Source organism: Podarcis tiliguerta, assembly GCF_965153285.1.
Source record: "Podarcis tiliguerta genome assembly, chromosome: 3".
Lineage (NCBI taxonomy): Eukaryota > Metazoa > Chordata > Lepidosauria > Squamata > Lacertidae > Podarcis > Podarcis tiliguerta.
Window position 1 is genome coordinate 77,211,292 of NC_139536.1, and position 10,136 is coordinate 77,221,427.

Sequence of the window (10,136 nt, forward strand, 5' to 3'; positions counted from 1 at the left end):
AACATAAGAACTGCCCTTTGCTTGAGGGTTATTACGGATGGTGGTTTAAATGTGACGTTTATTTGGCTTTGCTGGCTAGTTCGTCTCTCTTAACTGATGGGCAGCTGCCTTTTTGAAAAGCTTAGGAACAATGAGCTTTTGTTTGTTTCTGCAGCCTATCTCTTGCAAGCTTATTGGCCTATCTGAATTGCCAGAGAATATTTTTTTAAGTACAATGTTATGTGCAGATAAGTACAATTCCCTCATAAACTTAAATTATAAATGGAAGTCTTAGGACCCCTCCAGACTGGTATTTTATTGTGGACGTATTCTGTTGCACATGTTGGATTAAATCCATTTCCTTTGTGCTTTCCTTCCCCAATGCTATTATATTATTGCTGTCTGAAAGAGCAACAGTGCAGCAGAAACAGGACAACCCCCTACCCCACAATAACATTTGTTACACGAACACCAGGAAGTTGCAGGATAAGCATTTATTTGAAATGAAGACCAGAAGCGTGACTGGCAAAACTGGCAAAATACACTTTGACGGGAGGAGTGTTTGAGGAATAGAGCAGAGTATACTGAGTATACAAAAACAGAATCCTGAGAATACAAAAAAATAGGCATGCCTGTTCTAAAAATGGACATGCCTTCTATTAAAAATAAATTTCATGATATTAAGCTGAACCTTACTGCCTGGTTGGGTCGTATTTCTCTGCAGATGGCAGTGAAATCCCAAGGCTTTATTTCACAGCAACTGTGTCTGTACGTGCACAATCGTTTATTTTAGAGGTGAGGAACTTGAGGCCTTGGGGCCAAATGCAGCCCTGTAAGCCTTACCTATCTGGCCTTTGGGAGTTGCCTGACGCCCCACTCCCTCCTCAGGCCCCACCTCTCACCTGCCCGGCTTCATACCCTTCTCGAGTGTTTTTGCCTGGCTGGAATGTGCCTTTGAAGACTGATAATGCCTCTTGGCTGCCTGGATGGAGAACTCAGAGGGGCCTGTGGGTGTTTGCAGAAACTAGCCTACTGTACAAGAGTAAAATTTACATTTCTTGCTTCACCCACTTTTATCTCCAGCCCTGCTCACCACCACCATGTGGCCCCTTGAATGTTGCCCAGAAGGGAATAAAACTATCAAATTGGAAATGGTTCCCCAGCCGTAATATGTATAATATATCATCAACTAATGCACCATTTTGCTGATCTAGCGTTTTCACTACAGAAAGAATATTTTAGATTGCTCCAGGTTAATGTTTTAGTTCCAGCATTGTGGTTGCGTGCTATACAAAATCCAAGCTTTTAGGACAGAGGATTAGGAAAACATGCTTTCTTATGCCCCACCAGATTAAAGAATGTTGTAATTTATCTACCCTTTCCTGGCTGACAGATGGTCATTCAAATCCAAACTACCGGTACTATTTTACCCCTTGATGAGGGAAGCTCATTGTTACTACATGCGCAATATGCACAATACAAGTTCAATTAGTTGTAAAAGGCTGGGGTTTTTTTGTCCAGCACTGTTCATGAACAACCTTTATGCTTTTAGCAAATCTCATGTTCTGTAATTGCATTATTAACTCATGTAGGAGGATTTATGTATGCATTTTACTAAGATAATCTTTGCTGAAATTGAAATTCTAATATTTATCTCCTAAGTATAAAAAGTGGAAAGTGGTACACCTATTTGGCTGAGTTCAAACAAGTGTGTCTGCAACATCATGACTGTACAAATGCCAAATGTCTCAAACCATGTTTTCGTATTCTCCTTGAACATGGAACTTATTGATGGAGGCAGACAGGTGGTTATAGCACCTGGGGAAGGACTGTAGCTCAATGGTAGAGCATCTGCTTAGGATGCAGAAGGTTCCATGTGCAATCTCAGCCATCTCCAGGTAGAGCTGGGAGATTTTTTTTTGTCTAACATCCTGGAGAGCCACAGCTATGTAGACAATACTGAGCTAGATGGACCATCGGTTTGATTTTGTATAAGGCGGGTTCCTATGTTCCTAACTGAGAGCTAAGTAATGAACCTGCATGTGTGAATCAGCCATAAGTGTTTTGCGTATATATCAATATCATTATCATTTTTGATGTCCTGGCTTTTTAGATATTGGTCTGCCCATGGGGACCCCCAGTGCTTCTTACTTTGTGAGTAAGGGTGTCACATTCAATCGTCATCCTCTCTTGCTGGAGGAGTAAACGATAAGCTTCCTGTGTGTTGCTTTCACTGCGAGAATCAGGCTCTCCCACCTCTCTAATTAGTTAAGGAAAAACATAATGCATAGTTTACCTGCTCCATATTAAACCAGCCTTTGCCAACCTGGTATTCTTCCGATGTTTTTGACTACATATCCCATCAGCCCCAGCCAGCATTGCAGTGTAGTCTAAAACATCTGAAGACCTCTGGTCTTTGAAGGCCTCTAGTTTGCCTGGGAACCAGCCCAGAGGTGCAAATGGCCTGTGATCTCACCTAGCAACTGTGTGCTTCTCTTTAATGTTAATGTTTCGTTGTTAGAAGGTTCAGCTCACCCCTAAGTTACTTCTTGGCAGCTAATGACAAATAACCCAGGTATGATTTGGAGTCCTTTGCTGTGCAGTAACTGCCTGTGTCCTTAGACATGGCAGCCAGCAAACCATTTTGCATGCTTGCCTTCTTTGTGAGAGCCCTACTGCAAACTACTTCTTCATATGTTCTCTTTTTAAAACATATAAACAATTCTGATGCGTTGCATGCTGTGTTTCTTATAGGCCCTGCTATTCCTGTTGGAGTAGATGTACAAGTTGAAAGCTTGGACAGTATTTCAGAGGTTGACATGGTAAGTGTCATGCCCATGCTTGGATGGTTGTTCTTTCTGAACAAGAGGTTTTATGGAATGGGCTGCTCTGAAAAACAGACATCACGTCAGGAGTGGGAAAAGAGATTACTGAGTGGAAAACACTTAGGCTGCATGCGCACCACACACTTTAACCACTTTTTTTCCTCCAAAGAATCCTGGTAACAGACCTACAATTCCCAGCACTCTTAACAAACTATAGTTCCCAGGATTCTTGGGGGAGGGAGCACCATGACTGTTAGATTGGTTTAAGAATGCTTTAAATGTATGGTTTGGGTATGACCTAAGACATGGATTTGTACAGTAGTTTCAAATCTAGTCCAATATTCCAATGGCAAAATGCTGTATTTAAGACAGCACATCTTTAACTATGGAACGGGGGCAACCAAACACTTGTAGGATGTCTTTGCCATTCTACCTGAATCTTACAATTGCAATGTAAAACTTATTTCCTTTATTACATTGGACTAAGAAATATTTATGGATTAAAAAATAGTAATGTGATTTATCCTGCCAACCTAGCAGTTTGAAAGCACGTCAAAGTGCAAGTAGATAAATAGGTACCGCTTCGGCGGGAAGGTAAACGGCGTTTCTGTGCATTGCTCTGGTTTCACCAGAAGCGGCTTAGTCATGCTGGCCACATGACCCGGAAAAACTGTCTGGGGACAAACGTCGGCTCCCTCGGTCAGTAAAGCGAGATGAGCGCCGCAACCCCAGAGTCGTTTGCGACTGGACTTCACTGTCAGGGGTCCTTTTCCTTTACCTTTTTAATGTGAATTAATTTTTCCTTGTCTCAATTTCTGGCTTATGCTAGGACTTCACCATGACACTTTACCTTAGACATTACTGGAAAGATGAAAGGCTATCGTTTCCAAGTACCAACAACCAAAGCATGACCTTTGATGGCAGACTAGTGAAAAAGATCTGGGTGCCGGATATGTTCTTTGTGCATTCCAAACGATCCTTTATCCACGACACCACCACAGATAACGTCATGCTCCGGGTCCAGCCAGATGGGAAGGTGCTTTACAGCTTGAGGTAAGGTGAAATCCACAAAAATGCTTGGTTGAGCTTCTGCAAGCATGCTGACTTCGTTTATTATACAGCTGTGTGCATGAATTCTCAGTGGGTGTAACCCAGATCAAGACGTATCACAAGTTTGTGCCACTAACATTATCCAAGTTCAGAATAACAGATGACTTTGTGTATGTGGAGTCATCTGGTGGACGGAGCCATTGTCAGCTTCAGATTTAGAGGGGCCCTTGAGAACGATGCTCTCAGGGGACCCTCTCCTTTGCCACGGACATCACTGCCCATTCCCTTGGGTCTCCCTCTGGGCCCACTCTTCACACCGCCCAAAATGAGATGCTGCTGTTCCTTCTCTTTTGCATTTGTCACTGCTTGCAGATTTAGCAATAGCAACTGCAAGGAGGAGAAGCAGGGCAAGGGTGCTCCAGATCTCAGCAGTGGACCTTACGCTGGAATGTCAGGGGTTAGATTCACTCGAGATAAGTAAGCATAATATTTGTTATCAGTCAATTTCACAACTTGAATGGCAAAGGTCTCCTGACAGTGTTGTCTGGGTGTTGTCCTGCTTTGGGGATCCACATGTGCCAAGTTTGGTTTGTGTAAGACAACCCTTTTTTGCTCCTCAGTCAGCATGGTACCTCCCACCACAAATCTGGTTCACTTCTTTTCAGTGCAAGCCAGACCTGTTAATTCAGAAGTAAGACCCCATGAGTCAACACAGCCTACCTTGTGCATGTTGAATGAGACGTACTTTCACTGGGACATCTAGGCAGAAGCGCCAGCTTCTCCAAATGATTGAGGGGCCCCGAAGCAACATCTTGATGTCACACACATCATACAATGTCCTGATGTCATGCATAGGGCCCTCTGAATATTGAGGGGGCCCCACCCTCTCAAAAAAGAGATAGGGGTCCCCACAGTGCCTTGGTCCCCAGGAGCCGGCGCCCCTGCTCCTAAGTATATGTGCAGAGGACTATAGCCTTAGGGAGTGAGCCTAGTTGAATGCAAAGGAATTACTTCTCCATATATAAAGAATTGTACGGACTTGAAACATGTGAAAGTGTTACGAACTAGGCATGCATCTATTATTCCTGCTTTGTGTTTTTTTTTTAAAATATGTGGCTTTTAAATCATGTAAAAGGAAGACATTTTAAATATGCTTATTCTGTTTCTAGGGTTACTGTAACAGCTATGTGTAACATGGATTTTAGTCGCTTTCCCCTTGACACACAAACGTGTTCACTGGAAATTGAAAGCTGTAAGTAAACGGGATCTCTGAAGAAGGCCGAATGCTGATGCTTCACATTTTGTTTCAAAATAGGGGTTGTGTGCTTTTATTCTGAAAGGGTGTTCCTGTGCTTTCCATAGCTGTGTGCTGGAGAAATTATGCAACCTCAGCATGAGTGCTGTGCGCACATAATTGGTACTGCTGCCCTAAGAAGAGTGAGCACAGCTCACAATGAATTGTCCAACAATTCTTTTTTTCTTTTGCTTACAAAGATATAGGAACAAACACCCTGCTTCTTCTCTGTGACTACTTTAATTTCAGTAAAGCCCTCTTGCAAAAGGAGACCGAGTACAAACTCCCTCCTCTATTGCCCCTGCTAGTCATGGCCCTTGCAGGTCTGTGACTAGATTGGATGGCGAGGGCCTAAAATAGACTAGATTGGATGATGAGAGCCTAAAATAATAATTATATTGGTGTGTTTTTTAATGTTGCTTATACTCCAGCAAACAATCTACAGACAGTACAGTGTCCCTTGTTTTCTTATCTCTTGTTGTGGCTAATTACTGGGTTCGCAAAGCATTGTGCAAAAAAAGTAGTAAGTAAAATTATTAATGTAAAAATTTGTAAATTAACAGCTGCCCACCTTTTGCTTTCACTTGATTAAAAAAGAAGTGGATGATATTTTCAGAGGTGAAACTGGGAATTGCGGAGAAGCAGAGGCAATACATGTCCCCCACCCCCCAACATTGATGTTAAAGAGTCTGCTCTCAGGTCCTTTCCTCATTCTCATATATGTCAACAGCAGCTATTCACTTAAATGAGAGAAAAGTAAATAAGAGCTCATATTAAATAGAAAATAAAATCCTGTCACTGGACTATATGGTGTATATCTGTTGACAGTAAGATAGCATTCGGTACGCGACTTAGGCCACAGTGCCAACTGGCTTCATTACAATAAATGAGTTAATATTTCCTCCCTCTCTAGATGCTTACACTGAAGATGATCTCATGCTGTACTGGAAGAATGGCAACGACTCCCTGAAAACAGATGAGAGGATATCGCTATCCCAGTTCCTCATACAAGAGTTTCACACTACCACCAAACTTGCCTTTTATAGCAGCACAGGTGAGTGAATTTTGACAATAAAGCCTGGACAAGGCTCAATTATTGTTGATTTTTATGGGAATAGGTTTGATCGCTACTTGGAGAAGCTGTCTTTGGACTTGCCAGAGAGGCTGTGGCATCATGTCACACGTTGTCTTCCCTGCAAAGGGCTCGGCAGCCGATGCCAGATTGTGCTGCTGGACCCCAAATTTGGGTTTGTGCACAATGCTGTAACCCAGTATCTTTGGTACGGGGTTAATTCAAAGAGCTTATTATTAACAGGGTGATAATCTCATCCTGTAGCAACTGCTTTTCGGCTGATTAGAAAGGAGTTGCTGTACAGTAAAAGCTTCAAAGTACTATTGCTACCAAGTGATGATTACCACCACCATGCAAACAACATAGTAGTCATCTTTGGGGACTGCTATTTTGAAGTCTCTGTTATTGAGGAGTACATCTAAGGTGTGCAAAACGTTTGGATAGTTGTAGTTATACAAGGTCAGCACCCTTCATAAACTACAGTTCCCAAGATTTTTGGGGAAAATGCAATGACTGTTAAAGTGGTACAAGATCACTTTAAATGTACGGTGTGGATGTGGGCTTTTGTGATTGACTTCTACCTTCTTTGTCTCCTGTAGGCTGGTACAACCGCCTCTACATCAACTTCACTTTACGCCGGCATATCTTCTTCTTCTTACTGCAGACCTATTTCCCTGCCACTCTGATGGTCATGCTGTCCTGGGTGTCATTTTGGATAGACCGCAGAGCTGTGCCTGCAAGAGTTCCCTTAGGTAAACAAACCAAACCTTGCTGTGTCTGACCTGCTCTTTTTATAGCAATGCCAATCCAGGAGGGTCTCTCTGAACAGCAGGTGACATTGCAATGTCTGAGACTGTTTCTCACTCCCTTCTCCTATTTGTTGGGGGAGTATTACCTGGCCATGGGGGTCTATGGCAGGTGGAGGCCTGGATGCATCCACATTCATGGATGGCACTGTAGAAATAGGCTAAGAATTGCTTATTTATTAGTCACTTTTCTGAGCTAAATGCTCAGAAAGCAATGTAAAATAGAGAAATAATATCAGTAATATTTGCAGAGTATGAAGCATTGAGTGGAAAATTATATTTTAACATTTCAGTGGCTCCATCAGTAGGCATAGCTGTGATTATCTTCTCTGATTATTATTTATTAAATTTGCATTTGGACCTCCTAGTTCTCTCTTCCCTTCCCAATTCATTGCTTCTGATGTTACAGTTGTATTCTCTAGCCTACAGAGTCCAATGAATTCATGCCCATTAGGAAATAAGCAGGGGTTTATGGCGTAGTATCTTGAGAGAGTTTGAGTAGTGTATATTTGCAGCACTGCATGTGACATCATAGACTCCAAAGGAGACGGTATTAGCTCCTGGACCTTTTGCTCTTTCTCTCACAAAGCAGGATTCTGCCAAAGCCCAAGCAGGGAAATCTTTCTTTGCTGATGTAAATGATGAGAGAAAAGTCTTCACTCAAAGGGATAGGATATAAAGTGGTCACTGCACTCACACTTTCAGCAGTGATTAAACTGCATATGCAAAGCTATTTGGTTCTGACCAATATTAATTGATTGGTAACGAATACAGGGTTGTGGCCCCTGGCTAAGGGGTAATTATGCACTACTGTGACTTCAGATTGTCACATTTTGTGGTCATCTGCCTATTTACCTTCTTGTTGTGCATCACCGCTATTTCGATCCATAACTTAAATATGGAGGAATGTCCTGTCCTTTAGATAATTATTTATACTTTTCAAATGGAATGCGGAAGTGGCACGGAATGTAATCATAGCTTAGATTTAAAACGTGTGAAACAAACTGGAAAGTCAGATTTATCCATCCTTCCTTGCGAGACTGAATAGTTTACAGCACAATCTGCAGAGAACTGATTCTAAGTTAAATGAGGCCTCTAGGTAATTGTGCTTTGGATTCCTGGTCTGCACTGCAATCCAACCCAGAAGTAAACCTCAGCGCTTTCTGTTATGTACTGAAGTTCTCACAATGGGCCAGCAGGGGGATACTCTAGATAGTTTTCACTCAGGTCCACATATGCAAATAAGGGATTGAAAGTGACATTCAGTGATTGGATAGTTACAGAAAGTGGTTACTGTTGCGTTGTAGTGGAGCTCTATATAAGCAGACTGGCTGAACCCTTCAGCTCAGTTCTGTTCTGGCTTGTGAATAAACAAGAGCTGTTTGAAGAATCGTTGTGTCGTCTGATATGTTCCCCCACAACTTAACATTTTCAGTGCAGTTTACTCCCTAGTGAATATGTTTAGGACTGCAGCCTTGGTCTAAATCTGTGTCCAAGGGCTGTACCATCAGCCCACAGGTCATCCATGCATCAGCTCATGCAATCCAGCACACAATTTGCACCAGGCCACAACCAGAGAAAGGTGACAGCATGGAAGATGATAGCACACCATTCAAAGAAGGTAGAGCAGCCCACCTCAAGCTAGCATTTCATTTCTTAATGAAACACTTGGCCCTCTGTTTAGGGTAAACAAAGCCAACTTGTCACCAAAATGACATCTCCAAACGGATTATTGTATGTCTCCAGGGATCACGACGGTGCTGACCATGTCTACCATCATCACGGGCGTCAATGCCTCCATGCCTCGGGTTTCCTACATCAAAGCTGTGGACATTTACCTCTGGGTCAGTTTTGTGTTCGTCTTCCTTTCGGTGTTAGAGTACGCAGCAGTAAACTACTTGACTACAGTGCAAGAGCGAAAGGAACGGAAGCTGCGAGACAAGGTAAATGTAACGTCATTTGGTGCTGTGCAGATAAAATGGCTGTGTACGGTGCTTCCTCCCCCCCTAGAAAAATAGGTGCTGGTACTCACCATGAAGTTATTACAGTAAGTCCCACACTTTTTAACAACAAAAAAAGAGGTGTCTGTACTGCGTACCCTTGAGTACCCCCTGGAAAACCAGCACTGGCTGTGTAGATTCTAAAGATGAATCAGACAGACAGACAGATAGACAGACACACACACACATACAATGGGGGTCTAACAGTAAAACTGTGTTCTACCCAAGGGTATGTTCAAACCAGTTTTTGGTTTTTTTACTCGGGTTGGATCTACACATGCAACATGAGATGCCCAAATATTAACTTTTTTAAAAAAAGGTAGAAATGGTGCAGCTCACTATGCCACCTCTGAATGTTTCCATGTTAAGAGCAGCCTGCTAGATCGGGTTAATAGCCAGCATCCTGTTATCACAGTGGCCGAGATGCCTGTGGAAAGCCCCAAAACAGAACCTGACTGCAGCAGCACCCTCCCCACTAGTGATTACCAGCAGCTGGCATTCAGAGGCATGTTGCCTCTGACAGTGGAGGTGGAACATAGCCATCGTGGCTGGTAGCTGTTCATAGAATTTGTCTAATCTTCTTTTAAACTCATTCAATTTGGTGGGCTCCCACTAGTTTTCAATTCATTTCCTAGTATGGAAATCACATTTTTCACAGCTGTCTTGGCACAGCGATGAACACTGCACTCACTATAGGAAGGATGGTCTGGAAAAACCATTAGTTTCTTCACATGAATTTTAATGCTCATGCTATACAGCCTACACAAGCACACTATCTCATATTGGATAGAATGAGCCTGAATGTGGCTTGGTCCATGGTGCCCTATATTAACAGAAAAGCACTTGCAAAAGTGGGGAGGTGCCCCAATTTCCACCCTTTCCTCAGCTGCATTAGAGTATAGGGTGGTATATTAATTCTAATAATAATAATAATAGATGGTCCCATTCTGCGAGCATGTATCTGCTCACCATTTGGAAGAGCCAACTCAAAATCTAGTATGGTGTATTATCACAAATTTACCTTTATATCAGCTATCCTGGCTACTAATAATGCAGGAAATCATAGCCAGATAAGAGAAACTGTGGTTAGATGAGATGAGTCCTCACAGA

At 42.5% G+C, this 10,136-nt stretch overlaps 1 protein-coding gene across 9 annotated transcripts in view; it reads left to right on the forward strand.

Annotated features, from left to right (window-relative positions):
• Window positions 1-10,136, forward strand: part of GABRR1 (gamma-aminobutyric acid type A receptor subunit rho1) — a 37,521-nt gene that overhangs the window by 20,416 nt on the left and 6,969 nt on the right. For 6 of the 9 annotated variants that reach the window (XM_083433540.1, XM_083433546.1, XM_083433545.1 and 3 more), the window contains 6 exons: window positions 2,734-2,801; window positions 3,634-3,857; window positions 5,024-5,106; window positions 6,062-6,202; window positions 6,820-6,972; window positions 8,773-8,969. In XM_083433540.1, coding sequence (XP_083289666.1) covers window positions 2,734-2,801; window positions 3,634-3,857; window positions 5,024-5,106; window positions 6,062-6,202; window positions 6,820-6,972; window positions 8,773-8,969 — 866 coding nt within the window. Of the gene's footprint in view, window positions 1-87; window positions 1,398-1,520; window positions 2,134-2,153; window positions 2,555-2,733; window positions 2,802-3,633; window positions 3,858-5,023; window positions 5,107-6,061; window positions 6,203-6,819; window positions 6,973-8,772; window positions 8,970-10,136 lie in introns of those variants that run through there. The other 3 variants (XM_083433544.1, XM_083433543.1, XM_083433548.1) reach the window with 3 other exon arrangements.